Here is a 25931-nt window from a genome sequence, read left to right on the forward strand (position 1 = left end):
GCCTCGATTACTACTGCGGCTCTAAAAAAAAAAAGAAAAATATAGATAAAAAAAAAATAAGAGAAAAAAAATTATGAAACACGAATAATCATGTTTAACGAATCAAAGAAGCTTTATCACACTTTTCTAACGTGTATTCTTTGTACGTGCACGGAAGACTAATCGATCGTACAGTTTTGTATAAACATCTTGTATATAACTTTCTCATCGAAATTCAAAATATCTACTCGTATTCGATTAACCAAATTGTAAGGGAGAAAAAAAAGAACAACAATTAGAGAAAAGGAAGGCGCGTAATATATTTATCTCCAAAAAAATATTTTTCGATATACGATGCGATATACACTGATATTCTCATGGATACCTCTACTAAACTTGAATAGACAATTAAATAAATAAATATAATGACGTTGAAAGAGTGGCGCATGCAAAAAAGAGAGCGCTAAAATATCCTCTACAAGTTTTACGCTCAGTGCGTAGAAAGAGAGAGAGAGAAAAAAAAATAAAAGTACTCATTAAACATGTCGTGCACAATAAGTTTTGAAGCCAAGCGAAGAAGGGAAGACATAGCATACAAAATCAAAATGAAAATAAATTTGAAGAAAAAAAAAAAAAAAAAGAAAATAAATAAATAGATAAAAAAAAATTGTATATATAAAGAGAAAGAGAGATAAATAAATAAGTATATATATATGTATATATAAATGTATAATATATATACGTATACGTAAAAGTATAATTGTCGGAAGGGTCTTACCCTGGAGGACGAGGGGGCACTTCCGGTACTCCCAATGGCCCAGCTCTTTGCAGGGCCATCGCTAACCACAGCCTCACCTAGTTAGGACATTGTAACAGTAGGCGTTACCACCAATCTTTTTATTAGAAGTAATTTTTGCATTTTCTTACAAGAAGCGGGCGTAATCGTGTTTGTGTGTCGGGCACACCTTTCAATCCTGTACACATATACGTAGTAGACACACAGATAGCTATTTTGTTCTCACGCACACGAGAGATTATTAAAAAAAACGATTTTATTTAAAAAAAAACGACCGTTGTTCCAATCTTTTTAATCCGCGAAAAAGAAGAACTTTTATTCGAAACTCTCGATAAAAAAAAAAGCAATTCTATTCTATTCGTTTACTGGTTATTATAATCGAGTAATTTGCTCATCCCTGCATTCATTCTCCTAATATAACAAAATTTAACTCAACGATATATAATTAATAATAATCAAATACATCGTTGCAAAGATTAAGTTATTTAATTTTCTTCAAAAAAGAAAAAAAAAAGTAAAAAAAAGAAATTGAACGTATAAATAAATTTGATTGGAAAGTAATTTTTATTCAAATATATGCAGGATACCTGTAATACTTTTTCACAGTTTCCATTAATACACGCGTTATTTACAACGTGTGGAAATAATAATGAAAAATCGGTGAACATTGTGCAGCGGGACGAAATGAAACTAATCAATTTTTTTTGTTAGTATGGAGAAAACAAAACGAGGATCGTTAAGGATCGAAAAATGAGTTCCTCCTTCAAAATAAAATATAATCGAATTGATCACGCGCACGCCGTAATCGATTATTGTAATAACGATTCAAAAAATTTTCAAGAAGAAAAAGAGATTAAGCGGGGAGATAATATCTTTTTCCATTCCTTCTCGTCAGACACACGAATTTCAAAAGGGAAAACGAATCTCCACTTTCGATCGACGTACCTGCAGAAGACATTTCAAACGTTAAACCGAGTGCTTCGAGATCATCTTGCGACACTTGTCCGGATAAGTTGTTCTGAATGTTGTTGGGTATCCTTTGTTGCTGCTGTTGTTGCGTTCGCGCCCCAACGATCGCTCTTCTCAATTCTTGCCTTACAAATTCCGAAGTACTGCTAGCGTTTCCTGTCACAAAATCGAGTAAAATTCGTTATATATTTTAATACACGTTAAATGTGATACATCACGATCTTTATATTTATATTTTATTTTATTTCTTTCTGTTTTTTTTTTTTAATTTTCTTTTCTTTACTTTTTTTTTAATAACAAATCAATGACAATTATAAGTTGAACAAAGAAGTAGTTACTTATAGATCGTGTATTATCGTGCAAGCCATAACGTAAAAGTTAGTCAAAGGTATAGGATGAATGTTTTATTATAAAATGCGATATATGTATATATATATATATATATATACATAAATATATGTATATATATACAATATTGCGTTGACATAAGTTCGATAAAATGACTTATCCTGTAATTAATCGGTCTCTGGCCCATCCATTAGTGGATATTTTATTACGATTCTCTACCACGAAATATATTTCTTGATAGGAAAAGAGACAGGAAAAAGAAACAAAAAGAAAAAGTAATTGACAAAAAATGAGACAAAATTTCGTTCTCGAGAGAAGCATCGTATGAAAGTTTTCATCTTCCTTTTTCTCTTTTTTTTTTTTTCTTTCCAATTTAAAATTACACGCATAAGATGAACATTTAAACGTAAATTATGCTTAACGATGCTTATTGCACATTGCGTTTAGTAACGATGATTAATCACAAAAAGCACTGTACATGAAAATGCATGTCGTTTGTTAGTAACGAATCTTAGTTTCGTTATTTAAAAAACATACGTAACAATCCTGAGAAACCATGGATTCACGTTTATTTTTTTAATTAATATGCGATACGGATGAACATTGAATGGAAATTGGAGAATGATCAAGATAACTAAATACTTTGAGTTTCCATTATATTCATTTCGCGTGCAACTTGCCAAGTTCGTCGACAACATCGTTATTTCATTTATAATAATTCTATATATACGATCGTTAGGACTTATCCTATAATTCTATTTTTTGTATAAAAAAAAAAAGAAAAATAAAGAAAAAGAGTAAAATAAAAATAATAATTTAAAAAAAAATAAAAATTCATAATTTTACAAAACAATTTGTAAATACATATTCTTTATAAAATCTTGTAATTTGCAAATTGTGGAATAATTAATATCGCAAAAAGCAAAAATTTGCTAATATCGATAAATATTAAAAAAAATAATAATAATAAAATAAAATAAAAGCAAAAAAGAGAAGAGAAATAATGGACTAATTAAACTCCAATTATAAAATTACGCAACCTATAATATGTATATGAATAGTGTAAACATATAAAACATAATTCACATGGATAAAAATCGTGAATGGATCGAAGATTGATGAGAAACATAAATAGAAGAAAAACGAAGCGTGATATAACAAGCAAATATAATTGAAAATTATGAGTAATAATTCTTTTAAGTCGATATAAATTACATCGATATATGCGAAATTAATTTATATTAATTATAGAAAACATGTTTTCTTAGTATGATAAATATACCTTTATAATTTAACAAATCGATTTAACACCGTTTTTGATATTGTTTAATTAATCGTTCAATAAAGAGGAAAAAAGAGACATATTTTACATATTTTTAAATTCTATAAACGACATATCGATATATTTTCAATTTTATCAATATAAGAAATTCAGTCTTACGATATGGAGCGAATATATTAGTTGTAACACAAATTTTTATATACGTGGTGCAAGTGACAGTGATGCTAATTTACATGGTCCGGAAGTGCCGGAGGTAATCACTAAATAGTGCAAGTATACGTTCTGAACCGGAAGTGGGCAAATAAAAATTTCCAATTTAATTTTATTCCTTCTTGAATAATCTTCTCTTATAATTCGTTATGAAAATAGGATATTTTCCAATCAAATTAAGCTCGATGAGTCTATTTTTTTCATTTTTTTTTCTTTTTTTTTATTTATTGAATCAAACTCAGTTTGCGAACTTCCGTTTCCATTCCATTCTTAAACAGTACGGTGATTTTTAACGCATACGGGTCACAAGAGAAATACCTAAAAAGATATGATACAAAGGGCAATCTTTCCTACATGACTTATCTACTATGTCATTACATATAAGTACATCAGTGTCTACAATCACCATAGGAAAGTGTAATCTCTACATCGCTAAAAGAAGTAGAGTGCATAATCGAACATTACGGTTGTATCGTTGGAATTAGTGTGAGAAGGGTAATACACGTAAATGGGGGAGTGAATTTGTACTATGTTACAGCATGATTTTTAAAAAAAAAAAAACGTGGAGATGAATCGATCGTTTCTTCCAAAGGGACGAGACACGTTTCACAGAATAGAATTTGACAAAATTCTTCGCGTGGAAAGACACGATTATTTCGTTATACAACCATTAGGGACATGTATGAATTATTATTCACAAAATGAAAGGATTTTTAAATGAGAATGTGAAATCGTCGAAGTTAGTTCACAGTTAATGATAGCCGTCTCTTCTTTTATTTTAATCGCGTTGAAAAAGATTCGAACACGTTACTCGTATAAATACTTTTTTATTTTTTCCTTTTCATTATCGAACATTATTAAAAAATATATTATACAACGTTTGAAAAATAATTTAAAATATACAAAGTAACGTATGCGTATCTTTTGAACGAAAGGAAGAAGAAGAAGAACGGGAAAAGAAAGGTGAATATTCTTCGATTCACAACTTTATATTATAATGTGAATGAAAAATACAATCCATAGTTACGACGATAACCGATTCACGGAATTATGAACAAAAGCATCATGCAACATTTAACGCTATTTCGATTAGGATATTGGATTTTTTCCATTAGACACGACATTAGAATTCGAAAAGAGAAATGTAATGACGATTCACTAACTACAAGATTTATGTTACAATGCTCAAATTCGAGCAAAACACTTGGAAAGCTGTAAGAAAACGAAAGATTATACGTTCCTTCAACTTTCACAGAAACCATACGAATAATTGTGTTATTAAACGATAAAGATTCGAATAGCAGGAACGATGTACGTCCTTGATAAGATATATATTAACGCCTCGATGCACGAGAATGAATTCTCGTTTTTTCGAATTCGTGAAGACGAAATGATGACATAGGGTATTGAATCGACATAGAATTTGATTAGCCACGCGGCAAGCACCATTTCCCCACTACGAGACGATAAAAAAAGAGGAAATTTACAATGATAGAGGGAGGACATCGAGCGTGTGAAAACAATAAAATTGTAGCTTGTAGATGATGATTCATAGATGATCGTCATATTTACATATTGCTTAGATACATCGATGGATATACATATGATGAATGATGCGTGATCTTTACCACGTATGAAAGGAGAAATAGAGAGAGAGAGAGAGAGAGAGAGAGAGAGAGAAAGAGAGAGAGAGAAAAAAAAGAACGGTGTTGAATGAATATGTCTCATGCCATCGTAGCCTCGATCTCGTGACACGAGGGAGGGGGTGGGGGGGTACTTTAGATACAGAGAAGAAGGGCGTATATATATATATATATATATATATATACGGAAGGGGGGGTGTGATGATGACGAAGTGATGGTCACATGACATTAAGTGGTCATATGACTTACCACCCAATTGGTGATTGACAGGATTACCGGGAGGCAAAGGCCTGGCGTCCTGCGTGTCCCCAGGCCCTGACGAATAGAGTGGAACAGTCGTCCGATCGTAACAGAACTGATTGTTCTGCATGTCAGCTGTGTTGATAGTATTGGCGGTGTGGTATATCATAGAAGAATGTTGTTGATTGGAGAAGTGTTGTTGGGTATTCGTTACGTTGTGTTGATTATGAGTCGGTGTTGCCGGGTTGCAACCCGAATGTGGATGACTAGGTGAAAGAAGGGGTTGTTCCTTACTCACTCCGCCGTAGTGCCGGGGCGAACCTACCCCACCTGCAACATCAAGCTTGTCTATCTTCTTGTTCCATCCAACTTATAGCAAAAAAACGCTTTATAAACGCTTCTACCAAGTTTTCCTCCATGTTTTCCGCTTCGAGATTCGATACGATATAATGATATTACGATAGATACCCTTTGCTTCGATCATCGATGATTTAATAACTTTCGTTTAAACGCTGAGATTCCTATTATTTTTTTTTTCTCCCCTGATAATACATTTTATTAGTTATATCTCGTTTAATAAATTATCGATTCTAAAAATCATTTAAATGGTAATATAATTTCTTTTTATAAACTTATAGTAAAGAAATTTAATCGAAATGAATATTTGTTGAGAAACTATTAAAAAAATAATAATATTAATTTAAAGAAACGATTGGTAATATCTATCTAATTTAAACGTATTCGTTACATCTTTGAATATATAAGACACATAATTTGTATAATCGCTTGTATACTTACCTAGATTAATAAAAAAAAATGTTTAAATCACACCTTTCGTTCGTATATGCATATTTACTTATATAAATGCTTAAGATTAACCGCACTATTATAGATATATATATATATATATACATACGAATAACGACATCGACGCGATGATACGAAATCACAACGCGATCACTGTTTTCGAACGCTTTGTACGAAAATACATAAAGATAAATTAAAATTAACATTTACAATTACACAAATATCTTATACATTAAGATATATTTTACACATTGTTTACAAACTCTTTCAATTCGCAAATACCTAATAGCATAATTTTACATTTTACACAATCGCATAAAAAAAAAAAAAGAAAAATATCACAACCTGTACGATATACGACAATATGATATATAATTTGAAACGTAATAAATGTACTATCTAATAATAATAATGAGCGAAAAAAAGGAAAAAAATCTCGATATAAATACTGGTAGTATGCGACACGTAGTAGAGGATAAAAAAGAATTTGAAACGGAATATCAACCTACCTGGCAATTGAGTCGTGGCCGAAGGTGTAGACGTGGTCCGTTGCAATCGATATTGGGCAGAAGGATTTGGAGCACCAGGGTTTGGACCAGGTGGAAATTGGGTAGCAGTGGGAGATGTAGGTGGAGGGAAAGTTTCCGCCGGGAACGGAGATTGCCGAGCAGATGCCGGGGTCCCTGGTGACGGCATCGATCTCTGTTGTTGCTGCAATTGTTGCTGGGCGGTGGATTGTTGCTGCGTTCTCACCTGGTTAACGGTGAATAATCTCGGGGTATTACCATAGTTGCCCTTTGTCATAAAACGTGAAAGAAATAAATTAAACGTATTCGTATTCGTGGTTTAAATTGTAATAAGAGAAAAGAAGAAAGAAAGAAAGAAGGAAAGAGAGAGAGAAAATTATTTTAAGAAACTAGGCATCGCTCTTTCGATTAAATAAAAATAAAACTTAAAAATACAAATGAAACTACGCAATAGGCATTTAGGACGCCTAGTCTAATTAAACGACTCTTGATACGTACTTGCGTCACTCGTGGTGACAACGGTTGCGGATGCGAAAATGACAAAATACCAGCGGAAGAATGAGGCGAGAGTCGTGCTGCCGCAGACACTTGTTGACCACTGTTAAAATTACTGTTTACGATAGGACTAGAAGGAAAAAGAAAAAAAAAAAGATCGTTACATAAATAAAAAAGCAATTACATAATAACAATTTATCGAGTTTACTTACTGTTGTGGTAACGTTGAAGGATGAGAATAAGAATGTGCAAGTCGGTGACCGGAAGGCATCTGGACGGATCCCCCATAACCTGGAGACACTTGTGAATCTGGTACACTCGACCGCTGGAAACGAAGAGAAATAGAATATTTTCTTTCTATTCATTCCTACCATATCAATTTTTACTTTATAATTACCTGTAACGATACGTTTGGCGCAACAGTATTGTTCAGAAGGTTATCGATATTGTGAATGGTAGTAATTTGTTCCGGAGCTGTAGCATTGGAAGGAATGAGTAATTGCTGTTGCTGCTGTTGCTGCAGCAACCTCTGTTTCAATTGTTGCTGTTGCTGCTGCTGCTGCTGTATCAATTTCGTCCGTTGCTGTTGCAATTGCAATTGCTGCTGTTGCGTAAATTGAGCAGTCGTCTGCCTGATCCCCGGCTGCGTGTTAAACCTCATCCTCGGTTGTTGCTGATACATAGGAGGTGGCTGGTAACTATGACTGGTCGTTACAGGTGTGGTACCCAACTAAAATTATATCACACGTAAATATTAATTACGTATAATGACTTACCGTTATATAACACAGTTATGAAAAACAAATACACTCGACAAATTGAAATTATCGGAACGGTAAAAGTATATAATAACGATTATTATTTATAGAGCGCGATATAAAAACGTACGCGCAGAGAAAGGGTATCGACTTACTGCGGTGGAATAAGCTGGAGGCGTGCTAGGAATTGTTATGGTGGAAGACGTTGGATTTACGGCAGTCTCGCATAACATCAACGACTTCTGTATCGCGTTTATCGCCATCGTCTCGTTCATCGCGTTGTTTTGCGGCGCTTCGGTTACATCTAGGAGATTTGCTATCGCAGACGAATCTATTGAATAAAAATTATCGTCTATAATGGTAATTACTTTCGCTGTCACGCGTAACAGGTTAACGCATAACACAAATAATTGCCCACGAGTGTGTTAGCTTATCGCTGTATGGCAGCAAATATCGTCTCTGGACGAGGAAACATCGATTAAAAGAGAGAAGCAAAATCGCAATCGTTGATAATTATTATTCGCCGTGACAGCGAAGGTAGGTATATAGAGTTACGTATACTTCGAAATAATCGAAATGTGAAAAATGTGAAAAAGACGAATATAGATTAGATACGATTCGTGCGTTTAACGAGACACAATGACGCTCTATATATTTCTATACCTGTGATAGCTTCGTCCGGAACGAATTCGATAACTTGATCTAAAATATCGGAAAGATCGGGATCCGACGATTGATTATCCCAAGTATTGAGATCCGTGCTCGCTTGACGATACTCTCCGCTGCTCGTAAATTCCGAATCCATTTGACCCATTTGAGGTCTTTGTTGCTGTAAAAAGATTGAGAACGAATAATAATAATTATTCGTTTCGTATTCAGTTATTTTTAAGATACGATAAATCGATCATTACCTGACTTAGCATATGAGTGAGGTAGGTATTGGTTGTTTGACGATGAGGTAGTTGTCTCGACTGTGTTTGGAGCGGTGTTCGTGCAGAAGTTGCGGTTGTCGTAATCGTATTATTGCCACCGACCGACTGCATACTGCTACCTGTCCAGGGTTGCTGCTGCTGTTGCTGCTGCTGCTGCTGCTGTTGTTGTTGCTGCTGCTGCTGCTGTTGTTGCTGCTGCTGTTGCTGTTGCTGCTGCTGCTGCTGCTGCTGCGATTGAGACTGTGTTTGTGGCTGTGGCTGTTGCGATTTCAATCCTATGCGGACCAGCTTATCCTTAAATAATAAGAGAATTGATTGATGATTCGATTTTTTTTTTATTTCTAGCTTTAAAACGAACACGAAAACTTACTTGTGGTGTTGCCGATATCACAGATGCAGGTATTGGCGGTATAGTGGTTGGCTGAGGAGGCTGCTTAGCCAACAACGAAGCTAACATTTTATTCCTCTCCCAGAGTTTGCTGGTCGCATTTGTGGACGTGCCCGAAGAAGAAACTTGGTGAGACCCGTCCATAGGTCGCTTCGCTGCTATGTTCAAGTCGCCATCTTCGCCGGGTCTCTTCTGACCAACCTGACTGGAACTGTGTCCAACGTTGTCACCCGATTGAGACGGTGATGGCGTGGTGTTCCGAAATCCAAGATTTCGTAACAGAGAATCCTCTTCCCTTTGCGGCTTACACTGTTCGAGTCGTAGAGTTAATCGATTAACGGATTCTTAACGTTTCAGATTAAGAATCTTTTATATTATAAATGATACGGAAAATACGATTACTCACGTGTTGTTCCTGTACTTTCCTCTCATCGTCTTGATCTTTCAGAAGTTGTTGCAACAATTCGTTTCTCTTTTTCAAACCAGCGCGAGCCTCCTCATCCTCGTCGTCGTTCTTCTCGTTCAATAGCTTGAAACAAATAAATCGAGTGTAATCGCAAGAAGGAAGATTTCCCCTTTATGAAATAGCGGATAGAAATGGATGGATGGATGGATGGATGGATGGATGGATCGACCGATTTTTATCGATCGATATCGGGAAGATCGGAAGAAAATTTGAGAAAAGCAAGGGAGAGATCGACACCATCGTCCTACGGGAATAGAATGGCAATGATCGAGCGGTTTACCTGTAACAGCATATTATTTCCAAGCGACGATTTCGAATGCTCCATGCTCGGTTTGGGCATGTTGCTAGGACTCGTGCGCACTTTATTATTATGCTCCGGATGAAAATCGTCCTCATCTTGTTGATTCAACAAAATCTTTAATATCCTATGCTTATTTTGGCTCTCGGTATCGTTACTCGTATTGTCCTGAGTTTCCTCACTAGCACTACCGCCCTTGGTCAACAAGTTTCTCAGTCTACCGGACTCGGTTGACACGACACTGTTCTGAGTTTCGACAACGGTCGCGGTAGTTTGAGGTGGTTGTGCAACAGCCGGCGTCCCAGCGACGGAGGCGGGATTGGTCCTCCCGTTGTTTCCCTCGATGACGGACTGGTTGGCGGTGGTCGGGCAACCGGCGGCGCTGCTCTTCCCCTCGTCCTGCCTCTTGGGCGTCAAGCCGGGCGCCGCTCCGTTCGCGCTTACGCTACTACTTGCAGCGCTGTTGGTCAACGAGGAGGTCGATTCCTGAAGCGGACTGAGGGAGAAGGAATTACTGAAGGTGTGAGCGGCGTTGGCCGAGGTCGGGCTGAACGCGCGTAGGGGACTGCAGTGAGGCGCCACCGCCGAATTAGAGAAGGTCCCCTGGGGGCTCGGAGATGTCGGGGCTGGCTGGGAGGATGGTCGTGAATTCGGTGGCCCGCTCGCTCTCGACTCGGGCCTATCTGCCCACCCGCTGCTGCTGTCCAAGTCCCAGGTGGAACTGGGGAACAGCTCGAATTCCAAGTCCATGTTCCCCGAAAAGTGGTTGAACGGATTACTGGTGGTGGTTAGCGACGGCAGGGGGTTGCACGACTCGGCCGCGCTAAACACTATCGAGTTGGAGGGTGTCGCGCCGGCGGTGCCGGCGTGCGACGACGTGCCCGCCAACCCCCGGCTACTCATACCGCTCACTTGACCGTTCAGATGCGCCACCGCGGACATCAGCGGGCCACCCACGTTATTGTTATTGTTACCATTATTATTATTACTATTATTCGCACAACGGTTACTAGAGTGTCCGGAGCACACTTTGTTGTTGGAAAGCTGACCACCCTCGATAGGCGTTAAGTCATTGTCCCTATCATGGACAAGAAACAAAACAACACATGTATTTAACCAGTTAACCATAAATGTACTATTTTTCTGTTTAATCTAAACACTATGCGTTATATGTACACGCTATATATATATGTGTATGTGTGTGTGTGTATATATAGCTGCTGTGCGTGCGTGTAACAGCAAGTTTGTTGCACACGCCCGGTGAACAGTGCTCGCCCGGATCTCACGATCTCTCTCGTACATATATATATATATATTAAGTGTGTGTATGTGCATACGCGTGTGTATCTTTTTCCAAGATTTTCCGATTTTCCAACGATGCCAATCGATGCTCGAATTCAAGATATTGCCATGTTTGTAATTTCCAGCGAGAGAACGAAAATAAAAAAATGTAGAAAAAAAAAATAGAAATCGACGAGGAAGAGCGTGGAACTTGTTAATATTGTTCGTGTCATGCGCACTGTTTACCGAGAAATTACTCAAGAGAGCATCATCAATCGAGAATCATCTTCGATATTGCGAAGTATTGAAGTTGCACGAGCGATAAGTAAGACTCGCGATATTCCATGTAGTAGATCATCGTAAATCTTACTTTCGCCGTACTACTCTTACTTAGCTCCAACGTTAGATGAGTTTCGCACGATTTGAACGAGTGATGAAAAAAAAAAGGAAAAAATAAAAAAATTAATTTTCCTCGATTCTCGAATCGAGGAGGAATTTTCTTAAGCGGAGAAATAACGAAGCGATGATTAATGATGATTAACTCGCAATTTTCCCGATGTTAAATGTTAAACGAAACGTGCCATTCGAAATTCGTGAATCGGGAATGTGAAAAGCTGTTTAAACTTTCGACCTGTGGCGACAGCTGTCACGAAATCACGAAACGACGACGATTTATTAGCTTGCGACCGATTCCTCGCCATTCCCGATTCCACGACAATTCGTTCGAAAGTGTTGCGATCGAAGCATCGAGGGAGGAGCGATATGAAACGAGATCAAATGACGAGATAACGATCGACGTTATTGGTGTTATTCGTAATAATTATTGGCGAATTAAATTGGTTAGAAAGCGATGTATATATATATAAAAGCGATAAACCAAGATTATGGTAATAAAAAATCGTGAAAATCATCCACAGTGGGGGGAGGGAAAAAATATTCGTTTCAATTTCAAGAGTGGCCAGATCTCCAACACCGAAAGGAAAAAACCCGTGAAATCACGAAACATGCATAAATTTTTTAGCAAACCTAAAAAAGAAAAGAAAAATTACAGAGAAAATTTCCCGAATTCTTTCTTTTTCTCTATTTTTTTCGGGGTGGGGGGCGGGGAGGGGCGGGGAGGAGGATCAAAACGTACCGTCAAATTCCGTGTAATTTTTTTTTCTTTTCATTTCTTTTTTCTTTTTTTCCCTTCCGTCTCTCCGCCTTCGAATTAGCTCGAGAATATTATCGAAGCGATAAGTTAATGAGATAAACGCGCGAGAAATTAGGCAAATAGAGAATATATATATATTACAGGCAGAGACCTAGGACAGCGGAAAGTCTCAAAATTAGACAGAATATTTCGTGTAGATATAGTCACCCTTGTCCAATAGTGATAAAGCGAAATACGAAGGGGGTAGGTACGTTAACTTAATTATCCAGCAGAACGTCGACTATTCGAGAATTTTAACGATACCAATTATAATACGAGAAGAACGATTTAATTATGTACACGGAAAGTATACCGATCTTATTGGATATAATTATCCACTAAATTTTTCCAACTGTCTATTAATGATCTCGTAAACCGTGTGATAATCGAGATTCCACTGGTTCATTCTTGTTATCCTCTTATAATGTGCGTGTACGTGTGTTAATAACTGTACAACTATTCTTAATTTCAACACACTGAATACCATAGCAGCTTGAGATAAGATATTTAATCTTTTCGTAATCGAAACGTCTAGTTTAATTTTTCGTCCAAATTTTTATCACAATTTTTATTCGGATATACGTATTAATTCTAATTCGCTGCTTCTAGTATATCCGTTTAATTTCACTTTGGTAATCAATGTATCAAGGCTTTCAATTCGATCTCAGATTAATAATAAGAATTGATAATAAGAATATTTCGAATGAAAATTTGAAAAAAAAAGAAAAGAAATTGCTCATCTCTGATCCGATCGAATATTATATTTCGTAAAAAAAAAAAAAAAAAAATACGATAAATTAATCTGAGAGTAATCTTTTCAATCTCGAGGATATATTTTATACGACTAACGCGTAACTTGATATCTATACGTGTAAAAAAAAAAAAAGGAGAGTATAAAATCGATTCAACTTACCCAATAATAGTATTGGTAGCCATAATGAAGTCGGTAACAAGTGTATTCATCACATTTGCTTTGAAAAGTTTTGACTTTGTTTGAATGTTAAGGAACTTATCAGGACTAACGCGTAATCGGTATACACCACTGGTACTCTCACCGACTTGAAGCGTATCGTTCAAATGTGCTGTTAATTTATTGAGATCATGAGGGTGGCACAAATCCTTTATCGCAGTGCCAATCAGCTCCTGCAACGAAAAACGACGAACCAATGTAATTATAATCGAAGGTTATTGGATCGAAATCGCAGGCATTTTCATTTAAAAAATAATCGATCTACCATCTACGATCTAAATAGCATATAGATCGATCTCCTCTCGTGTAAAGTTAACGCATGGGAATGACGACTACCAACTCGAGAAAAATAACAAGTTCGAAGAAAGATAGATCTGGAATCTTTACCTTGCTTACCTTGCTTAGGTACTCAGAGTAAGGAGACGACAACCAGATAACATCAACCGCGATAATCTTCCCCGTGGTGTCCAACTTGACGGTAAATTGCTCGATGGGCGTACCAATGGGCTTTTCGTTCGGGGGTATCCTACGAGCCACGCACATTACGCAAGGACCGTTGTCCGAAGATTCGGAAGATACGTCACCGCTCTCCAGACGATCGCTATTATTTGGCAAAAGAGCTGAACAGATTTGCATAGATTCGTATTTCGATACTCGTTGCTGCTTCTCTTCCATAGTCTCTTCTTTATCATCAGGAGGCTTCACCAAGAAGCGACAATTGAACGTGCGGTTTCTTTGGGGCTGTTGCTCGTTCGTCCAGCCTAAATTGCGCGTCAAATTTATCGTTAAAATTATCGATGTCGTAAACATTACGTTATTATTGAATTACATTATCGTCGAAAAAAATGTCAAATTTTCAGTTTTTTAAAGAGGAACAAAAAAGAAACGAAACGTTACGCGATAGAAGCGGAAGAAGAGAAATCGATAAAAGGGGAATTGCTTCGTAATCTTCATTATTTTGGACGATATACATTGTGAAAAAAAAAAAAACGAAAAGACAATGGATAGGATATTTTTCGATTCGCATCGCATATTTTCGATGAGCAACGAGCACCACCGATGGCATCGCATTTCTGCCACGCTATACAATTTCAAAGCTGTCTCCTTCCATTACGCAAGATAAATCTTTCCGTTGCGCTGCTACCGAACTTCCATAACAAAATAAGATAAACTGAAAAAAGTATATACACGTGCACACCATCCGGTAAATAGATGCTAAAGTTACATTATAACTACCCCCCGACGCATGCGAAACGCGGCTCGTAAATAATCGCGAGGACGAAACACGTTACACTTCGATCGAGATTTTAATCTCGGTGTATCTTTCACCGTCTCCATTCGCGGAAAGAGAGAGAGAGAAAGAAAGAGAATCGGACAAAGAAAAAGATTTTAACGACGTTCAACTTTTTGCATTCTTTACGATAATAATTATTTATATATCGCGTTTAGCGAATCGAAAAAGAAAATTTCATCGTATTCTATCCCGTCCTCTTTATTTTATTTTTCAAGGTATTTCTACTATTTCACAGAATTGTAACTTTTTATTTTATTGCGAGATAATATTCGAAAGATATACCAACCTAATTGCATAGGCAACAAACTCGGCATAAAGGTGTTATGATCTCCATGATGAATAATATTATAAATATCCTTGCCAAGAACATCATCCTTCGTATAATTTATATACTGCGTTATGTTATCTGTTACATATTCCACTCGTCCTTCCGTATTTACAACGAACAAAAAACCATCTAGCGCCTGGACAAAAATTTTCAATCGAATTAGATTGCAATAGATCGTACGTTTCTTTCTCTCGATATCAAAAAGAAACTTAAAATTTAATTACATATCGATTCGAATATAAGACTAATCGATTCCGATAAAATATTTATCGAAGTACGCTTCAATGGACTTTGTCTATATTTGCTCTTGAAATAGTCAATAAACAATAATAAAAATGTTTCCTTCTGATTGTCGTATATACACCGATGAACGCAAACAATAAAGATAAAATAGATTGATGGGATACGATTTAAATTGAATTATACCTCAAGTAAAATAGGACCAACTTGATCGTTGGACAATATGTTAGGATTCGAAGAAGATACTTCCCCCTGTTGCACGGCATGACTATTCGAGCCTTCCTGTTCCCTAATGTGCCGAATCTGTAAATAAAATAAAGTATATATTCGCACCATTAAATCACATTCGAATTATTACATATATTATTATATATAGGCTATATATATAAACAAAGTACTATATAAATTAATAATACAATAATATTGTATCATTGAATGATAGATAGGGCGAAAAATTATTCGAAATTGTCATCTTTTTCAAATTCGCTTCAATTTTGAATAAAATTTCATTGATTATTCGTATTAATAATATTTTTATATTACAATTTTATATTTCTGTGTTACAAAACATACAGATGTAATAACAACAAAAAATTATTTTCAATCGTTGTTCATTTTCAATTTAATTCAATAATTACGTAATCACGATCTTGTTTTCATCAAGTTATTAAATAATAACACAAAACTGCATTATTTTATTTGCCCACATCAAATCCTATTGCATATCGTATTTCATATTACATATTATGGCGCATATATGTATATATGTATATTGTAATTTAATATAATGAATAATTTTCAATGACCGCATTTTTCCATTCGTCGTATTAACATTAAAGATTATTCTTTCTTTAGATTGAAACGAAAGCAAATGGAACATTGCGCAAGACTTTCGGATGATAATATCGAATATTATTATTTAAAACAATAAATGCAAGTTTTTCAAAAGAATATTAAAAAGCGTATATAAGCGAAGAAAAATAGTCTTATATAAGTTTCTTTTTTCTTTAATGCTTTTTGTGCAATTGTAATATATATCTATATTATCGTTTAACATTTACATTTACATTAATAAATTTATAGAATAAACAAATAAATTCCACGCTTTCGCATCTCAATTTTGGGATTCTTGATTGTAAATGAAAATTTGCGTATATATTAATTGCACAATATTAATTTTGTAAAATGATGAAATTTGCTAAATAATCTGAATAAAACGGAGAAAAAAAAATAATACGATAAAAGTGTGTTTCCTCGGTACAAGAAACATAATTGATGTAATAAAGAAAAATAAATGAATTCATCGATTAAATGTACCGAATAATATTTTCAATGGAAAGTTTTTTAACTTTGCACACAAATTTCTGATTCGTACAAAAATTCTTAATTCTATATCAATTATCGATATTACATTTGGTAAATATTTAAGCTGATAATCTTCCACATTCCTCCTCCTTATGAGAGAATTAAATACAACAAACAACAAGGATTGTATCCTTGTCTTATTAAAAAATTTCAAATTAATTATAATAATGAAATGTAAATGTAACAAACATCTAATATTCTATCTTTCTTTATCGAAAGAAATTTGCAAATACTTGAATTTCATTTCTCCATATTTTGCGAGACATTCAAGCGAAATATTCGAATAAAACTAAAAATAACTTGGGATATTAATGAGAAAAAAAAAATAATTATAAGATAATTCAATGAAACGCTTTATCCAATGTTTTTATGCAGATAACTGAAAAATAAACTTGTTCAGACAAAATTATTCTTTATAGCAATCGGTAAATGTAAAATTATTTTATTTTAGTTTAGGAATAAAATAATGATTAAAATCTTTTAAAAATGATTCTTATTTTTATTAATTGTAAAATAATTTTGAAATAGAATAAAATTCTTAGAATAATAAAAATTAATTATAATTATGTCATTTATATTCATATTTTTTTCTATTCTATTATAAATATCGTAAATGATATAAAAATTAAAATTTATAAAAAAGAATGTGACTCTCTCAAAAAAAAAAAAAACCAACAAATGAATTAGAAATATTTTGCCACTTTCTCTTGCAATCTAGGAAATAAGCGATAATATTTCCATATTCGGCTGTTACTTTAAAAATAGAAAATATATCGAGAATTTTTAAAAAGAATCGTTCGATAATAAATCTTACAACGGTGTGCAAAAACAGTTAACGGTTAAAAAAGAAAAAGCATGAACTCCGCAACGCTGCCATTCAGAGTCGCAAGGTTAGCCATAAGTGGAACACGAACGAAGAGGGGAAAGTAAATCTCTGCGTTACCGGCCGAGATTCGGGCACAAGCGTGCGGGAAAAGCTTGTCCTTGAGCTCATATTTTTCAGCACCGATAGATCGCGCTCGTAATCGAAATGAATTTAAACACACGAGCACACAACGTCCCGTGGCCTCGAAAAGTCGGTGACTCGGCGGCTGAGTCCGACAAACGGTTTGCGACGTTGCCGCTAGCCTTTGCTTTAGAACGTATATATTTCTCCCGTTCCATCACACGTCGCAGGCGATAAATTCTTTCTCGGTCGCTTTCAGAACTATCATATAGATATTCCTCTCTAATCAAGGATATCATCATAAACCAAAGTAGAAAATAGTTGAACGATACGGACGAAGCACAAAAATTAAGAAATCACGTAAATAATAACTTGTATCGATAACCGTAATAACCACATTAATGAATCTCAAATGAAACTTTCAATGCTAAGATGAAAAATCACCTTCAACTTAATGATGGAAGGATCGAAGGGAGAAAGACTTTTATTGCAAATCTACAATTGATTCTACCTCGGTCACGTCGTTGGACACAGACGGATGCGCATGGCTCGACTGCGCAGATGACGTCACACGAACTCTTGCTCCGGTAGTTCGGGTTATAACGCCGTTTGGAAGGTTTCCTATTGGCCTCTGTGACGTCATTCAAGGTCACGTGACAAACTTTCAAGAAATACTTTTTTAACGATTCTTTGTCAATCTATGGAATAATTCATTTGCGAGGGTAATACGCCAACTACGTTACGAAAAAAGGATTTATCCTCACCGAGGGTAGTGAATTTGCTTTCTAAAACGCAACAATAATATATCTCGTACGAGAAGAAAGCGAAAGAGCGAAATATTGCGATCCTGGTGCGAACAATCGACATGTGCTCGTTCGTGAACCGCAGAACTAACATGCTGAAGAATAGACGGGAAGTTCGAACCCCTTCCATGTCCGTCCTCCTTTTCTTTCTATAGTTATACAAGTAGATAGATACGCTGCTTGCAATTAAATTTCAATTCTCATTTTGTGTATTTTCAGCAAATTCGATATACATCCAATTATTTTTACGATCCTTTTGTCATAATATAACACAGTTAATTCACAATGTTTTCACTTTTCTTCACGTGGCAACACATTTAACGTATTTCAATGCATGTATTATGTGGCTATTCTAACGTGTTTATTCTAAAAGTAATGACAGACAATAATAAAAATACGAATAATCTTTATACACTTTAGTCTCATAATAAAGGAATCGATTGAAAGTTAAATTCAGCAATACGAATCTATTTCAAGCTACTAATGAAGCCTAGAAACGAGCAGCGTGTTATTGAACGAAGCGAATGCACGTCTTGCTTCCGAAACAAACGATGCTACCAACATCGAGGAAAGTAAAGCATTACCGCGTAACCGCGACCTGGAAACACACAGAGACTGGAACGCGAATATCGATTAAGAATATCATAATGGTTGCCAACGTAACTAAAAATCCCAGAAAATTTATTCATTTCATGATAAATTCTGATTAAATAAAGTTTATCTAGTCAAATAGTAAACGAAGCGAAGAAACATAATACCGCATGGAAACGTCATTTCGCATGCTTTGACGATTAGTTTCCTCAACTTTACAAGACTATTGTTCTCAATTATCCCTTTCTTCCTCATGTTCCGATGTTTAGTACGATGCTTCAGTCAACAAATTGCAATAAAATAAATAAAAAAATATATTGTTTTTCTGTATTTTTAAATATTTAGGTATATTTTATATATAAATATTTGATTTTTTATATATTATGTGAAAATGTATAAATATTTTATGCATAAATTTTTTTTTTACATTATAATTCTATAAATATATATGTTATAAAAAATACATATTATATTTTTATTTATATCACATGTATAATTTTATTTATTTTATTGTTATTTTATTATATATTAAATTTATAAAAAACGCAAACAAAAAATGATGTTCTCATCATTAGTTCTATCCATTCTATGCCATATTACACCAAATATATAAATATGAGAGATAGAGATAATTATAAATAATTCTTTAGATTATTTTTTGTATTTGCAAATAAATAAAATTAAAAATTAAAATTATTATTTATGCATACCTTTAAAATTCACAATAAAAACAGGACTCATCAACTTTTTCAATTTTTATGCCATTATATTAGTTTTTGACACACACACACACTATGCACACACACACACACAACACACACACATACACACCAAACCTTACAGTATAAAGCATAATTTTTTTAATAATAAATAAATAAACTTGTAAAAATGTATATAATTTACTTGAAAACATAAAAATTAATTTAATTGTATATTTCTACATAACCTAACCAAATAAATAACCTCGTTTATATTGGAATATTTACTTACATATATGACATGTATTTCTAAAATATATTTATTTTTTCAAAAATATTATTTTCTTTATTTCCTTATATTTTTTCATCACATTTAAATAATTTTTAAATTATAATTAATTTCAAACATACCTTTCTTTGATCTGCAAATTTTTAATAAAATATATATGTTATTCATAAATTAAACAAAGATTGAAAATTATTCCAGTTTCAACGCCATCTCGCGTTTGGATCCTGAAAGCTTCGACTTGTTAGTAGGAATATAGAATATGCAAGGAGGTATTCGTGACGTCATAGATAGAAAAGGAGAGTAACATTGTACGAGAAGGATAGAAAAATCACGGCAATATGGTGTGCGTCACTTAATATTCCCCATCATTTCGAAAGCGCATTGAAAATTCATTAATTATCAGTTTCCTATTAAAAATTTATGCACTTTTAATTTCGCATCTTGAAGCTGGAAATATGGATAAATTTCTCGTATTAATTTTAACGCGAAATTCTTTTCGATTAATTATTTATTAACGATTATTATTACACAGAAAATGTCTCGGTCGCAAATCTCCCACTCTCTAATCGAATTATAAATTATTAATTTACTTATTATTTTATTTAAATAACAATAAAATTTTGAATAAAAATTATACATGAAAATGGAGAAGGGAATAACGTTTCGAATGCATACATTCATATTTAGAAATAAACCTCATAGTTATGAGAAATTAACAATTAATGCGTCACATCGTATTGATGTTATTAATACGCAATATTTTTTTCATTAATTTCTCATTAATATTGTATTTATTTCTAAATATTAATACATCCATTCGAAACGTTATTTGCTTTTTATATTCATATATATTTTCAACATGAAATTCTTTTTATATTAATTAACAATTATCGTACGAATTGTATTTCAATTGTAAATTTCTAAACCGTAATAGAATAATAAATATCAGCAATGGAAATAAATAATCAATTTATTTATTTCGAAATATATATAATTAAGAAACATTACTTCTTCCTTTCTTTTTCACATATAATTTTTATTTATAATATTACTATTTAAATTGGATTAGAAATTGAAGATTTTTGAGTGAAACGTTCTCTGTGTTAATTAATAAATAATTAATCTAAAAGAATTTCGCATTAAATTTGATATGAGAAATTTGTCCGTAATTTCCGCTTCGAGATGCGCGCTTAAAAGTGCAAGTAGATTTTTAATAGAAAACTAGTAATTAATTAATTTTCAATGTTGCGTTTTTCAAAATGGTGGAGAGTATTAGGTAGCGTATAATCAAAGTTAGTGGCATGTTTTTTCTATCTTTCTCGCACAATATTAGTCTTCTTTTCTATCTATGACGTCACGAATACCTCCTTGCATATTCTATATTCCTATTAACAAGTCGAAGCTTCCAAGATCCAAACGCGAGATGGCGTTGATACTAGAATAATTTTCAATTCTTGTCCAATTTACATGGATGAAATGTACTTCGTTAAAAATTTGAAAATAAAAGGTATATTTAAAATTAATTACAATTTAAAAATTATTTAAATGTGGTGAAAAAATATGAATAAAAATAATAAAAAAAAAATATATATTCTTAAAAAAATATATTTTAGAAATACATATCATATATGTAAGTAAATATTCCAATATAAACGAGGTATTATTTATTTGGTTAGGTTATGTAAAAGTGTATAATTAAATTAGTTTTTATGATTTCAAGTAAATTATATGCATTTTTACAAAATTATTTATTTATTATTATAAATCATGATTCATGCTGCAAGATTATATATTAAAAACTAATATAAAGAAGATGAAAATTATAAACAAAATATAAATAAAAATTGAGAAAATTATTGAGTTTTATCTTATGAATTTTAAAGTTATGTTTAAGGTAATTATAATTTTTAAATTCATTTATTTATAAATATTAAAGAAATCAATAAAAAATTATTCTTCTCTTATTTGATTTTAACATTTAAATATTTGTAGATTCATCATTTGTTGTAAAGTGGTATAATAAATAAATTAAAATCAATAAAAAAAATCTTAAAATCTTGTTGAAAAATTTTTTATATTTATAGTGTGTATATATATATATATTTACTGATCAGAAAATATTTAGTTTCTTAAAATATGTTAAATAAGTACGTAAGAAAGTAAAAAAAAAACAAATATTAAATATATAAATTACTGAATTTAATATAAAAAAATTACATTTTTAGAAATATAATAACTTATTAAGTAAAAAGTAAATATTTATATATATAAAATAGTAATAATAAATAATGTATATATGTATAAATTAGTAATAATAAATAATTATAGATAAATACATTCCTCAATCCTTTAGAATTAAGAAAAATATTTAAAAATGATAAAAAGAGTTTCTAAAAGTTAAGTTAACTTATCAAGTTTAACTTAACTTAAAAAGATAAGTATAAGGTAAGTAAAGAAGGTAAGTATATTTATTAATTTTTTAGAATTAAGTAAAATGTTCAAAAAAAAAAATCCTTGAAATATGACAGCTTATTGAAAAAGGTAAGTATAAGGTAAGTATATTAAATTTAAAAAAAAAAAAAAAAAATTAGACAAAAATTTCATTTGTGCTATTCGTAATTATAAGAATTCGACATTATTTTTAAAAATTTCAGAAATTCTAGGAATTGCATGTTATTTCAAGAATTTCGGAAATTCTAAAAATTTCGACATTTCCAAGAATTGTCAAAATTCCTGGAAAAATTTCTCGAGCGAGCTCCTATCAACTTATGTTCTCCTAATACAAAATCGCAAAATTGGCCAAAAATTTCGATCGATCAAAAATTTTAAAAATTCTAGGAATTTGACGTCATTTCCAAGAATTTGACGTCCATTTCCAAGAATTAGCAAAATTCCTGGAAAAATTTCTCGAGCGATCTCCTATCAACTTATGTTCTCCCAATACAAAATCACAAAATTATTGATTAAAAATTTCGATCGATCAAAAATTTCTAGGAATTTTTCATTTCCAAGAATTTCGGAAATTCTAAGAATTTGAACCAGGTCATTTCTAAGAATTTTAGAAAATTTCTAGAAATTTATGTTCTTCTAATACAAAATTCAATTTTCGCGCAACAAAAATTTTTAGCCGAATTTTTTTGACTTTGCATTAAGAGAATATAATTTAACAGGAGGTGGCACTAGTTTTTCCTGGAATTCCAAGGCAGAAATTTTTGCCAATTTTTCGATTTTTTTATCTGGGTAACATAATTCTAGAAGATATAATTTTTCAGGAATTTACGATACTTACCTTATACTTACCTTATACTTACCTTTCGTACTTACCTTTTAAATCAGCCACATTTTCAGGAATTAATCATTTTTTATCAGTTTACTTAATTCTAAAAGATCGAGGAATGGGATCCCATCTAATTCTATCATCTTTAATATTTCATTAATTTTTCACAATATTAAAAAATACTTCAGATAAAAGTCGAATAGTTTCGAGAGGGACACATTCTGATATTATTAGTTTTTTCGTAAATGAATGTGTAGAGGAGTTATGAAGATCAAAGTTGTCTTTTTAAATGAGATTATATATTTTTTATTGTATTAATAGATGCGGCTTGGCATTCTCTATAAAAAAGTACTAAACTATACATATATATATAAATTTATAGATATTATATATTTAGAAAATAATTAAATTTAATCAAATATCTTCTAAACTAATGATTTATCGTTATAAATAGCTTAATATCATTTTTACAGAGATTACCGAGTTACATCAACTGCTGCATTAAGAAATATATGATTCCATTTGGAAAAACAACGTTGATTCTTACAAGTTCTTTACGAATGCCACTTACGAATGTTCCATTCTCGTTCCAACCGTTCAACTTTTATTTGAAACGTTTTTTAACGTATTATCAAAAATAAACGAGATTTTCGAGATAACGAAATTGGCTGATTCTCTTTGCATTACGTATATTTTATACGTGGTAAAAATATATAGCGTAGAAGGAATAATTAATTACACGAGTCTTATGTCAAAGACAAATGACTGTGGTTACATTTAATTACAATCCCTTTTGGGAATCCGTATAACATCGCACGTGACGCGAGAATGACGAAAGAGTGCATTGGATGGTATGGCTCCATTTTCTATATCCGGTGTACGTTATATATCGGTGCTCCATTGTCGAGGAGTGGAATCGATCCACTCGCGATTTCGGAGAGAAATGGTTCGTTAAGCCGGCGCGGGTTAAAATGTTATTAAGCGGGCTCCTCTTTTCGAACAAGAATGAGATAGAATTCTCGGCCGGACGAAAACTTGCTTTATCGATATATTTCGTTCTTTCCAGAAATAAATTTCGCGAGAGAGCGAAGAAAGAATAGTACACGTTTAAATTTCTTCGAAGGAGAGAGTTCGCTTTGTTCCGTCCTTCCTTTCCCACTTCCCCTTTCTTTCGTGTCACTTCTGTCTTTTCCTTCCTCCTCTCCTTCTCTCAACGTATTCGAAACGAAAAATTTATTCTTTAATTCCGTTGCGATTCGTTTCATCGGATCTTCAGACGAGGGAAGAAAAGATTTATCTCTTTGTTTCGGGCCGTTATTCATTCATTTTCGAAGAAATTTACAGTGGCGAATCGCGCGAGAAAGAAATCGTTTCGGACGCGGGGCAGCATCGCGGTGAAGCATTTTCAATAATATCTCGTCACGGAAAAATCGTGGAAACGCGTGAACCGTGGATGCGCGCGTATCTCGCCGCGCTCTTATCGATTCGCTACAAGTAAATCTTTTTTTGAAACCAGTTCTCGAAACTGGATAGAAGATAGGCAACGAAACGATTCGATGCATAGAGAGATCTCCTCGTAGGTTTTATAAAAGCGAAATCCTCCGATACGATGAATCGACGCGTTAATCGCGCAACAACGCGAAAATGAAACGAAATGATGGTCTATTAATCTACCGGCGCTGTGCCGAATGGAAGATATAGAAACGAAACGAGACTATAATAAGTTTATAGTTAACAGGTTTGTTTTTACTGACAGCATTAACGAAATAGCACGGTAGGAGTAGTGGTTTTTTGCCAACCTTTTAAACGAGTAAAGAACCCACTTGAAAGAGAGCAGCAAGTGGCTTTAAAATATCCATAAAATCTCCCTCGGTCCTCTTTGAAATTCTTTTTGAATTCCGCTTCGATATTTCTTTTTTTTTTTTTTTTTAATTTCTCCTGGGACAGATTTATATCGCGTAAGAAAAAAGATCACGCGAGTACTATATCTGATCGATGAAAGAGAGAGAGAGAGAGAGAAAAAAGGAAATAAGAAAGAATTCCATTTAAGAGATTATTCGTTTCGACAAGGAACGCTGTAAGCTTTGTGTTTTTTTTTATCAAGTAAAAAGTTTCTTTTATATAGAAAATATAAATATTCTTCCAGCACGAACGAATCGCGGATAAAAAAAATTTATCTCAACATTTCTCTCGTATCGAGCGAGAAAGGAGATGCGTTTCGTAATCTGGAAGAAATCGAATAAAATTTGAAAAAGAAAAATATACGATAAAAGAGAGAAGAAGAAAAAAAAATAGAAAAGTTAACGCCGTCTCCCCTCAATTATCCTCGTCTATTCTCGATTTTTTCATTGGAAAAGAGATATCGATCCATCTTTGACACGCAAAGGTTTTTCTTTTCTTTTTTTTTAAAATCGATCGATCGAAGAGACGAGAGAAGGAAGAAACCGCGTTGCTCCGCTTCGAATAATAGAATCGAGAGTTCTCGCGCGATTTACGACGCCGTTTATTTTCGTAAATG

General features: G+C 33.2%; 1 protein-coding gene across 15 annotated transcripts in view; it reads right to left on the reverse strand.

Annotated features, from left to right (window-relative positions):
- The window catches only part of LOC410637 (nuclear receptor coactivator 3), a 92325-nt gene that overhangs the window by 3127 nt on the left and 63267 nt on the right, over positions 1–25931 (reverse strand). For 5 of the 15 annotated variants that reach the window (XM_016917003.2, XM_026445882.1, XM_016916997.2 and 2 more), the window contains 17 exons: positions 15631–15747; positions 15163–15340; positions 13970–14343; positions 13526–13755; positions 10122–11217; positions 9782–9904; positions 9358–9684; positions 8967–9281; positions 8719–8884; positions 8211–8386; positions 7695–8027; positions 7510–7622; positions 7301–7427; positions 6785–7070; positions 5478–5798; positions 1721–1900; positions 758–834 (listed from right to left, as the gene is read on the reverse strand). In XM_016917003.2, the coding sequence (XP_016772492.2) occupies positions 758–834; positions 1721–1900; positions 5478–5798; positions 6785–7070; positions 7301–7427; positions 7510–7622; positions 7695–8027; positions 8211–8386; positions 8719–8884; positions 8967–9281; positions 9358–9684; positions 9782–9904; positions 10122–11217; positions 13526–13755; positions 13970–14343; positions 15163–15340; positions 15631–15747 (4539 nt within the window). Of the gene's footprint in view, positions 1–757; positions 835–1720; positions 1901–5477; positions 5799–6784; positions 7071–7300; positions 7428–7509; positions 7623–7694; positions 8028–8210; positions 8387–8718; positions 8885–8966; positions 9282–9357; positions 9685–9781; positions 9905–10121; positions 11218–13525; positions 13756–13969; positions 14344–15162; positions 15341–15630; positions 15748–18266; positions 18414–25931 lie in introns of those variants that run through there. The other 10 variants (XM_026445883.1, XM_016916999.2, XM_006563113.3 and 7 more) reach the window with 10 other exon arrangements.

This window comes from Apis mellifera, linkage group LG16 (genome assembly GCF_003254395.2).
Source record: "Apis mellifera strain DH4 linkage group LG16, Amel_HAv3.1, whole genome shotgun sequence".
Lineage (NCBI taxonomy): Eukaryota > Metazoa > Arthropoda > Insecta > Hymenoptera > Apidae > Apis > Apis mellifera.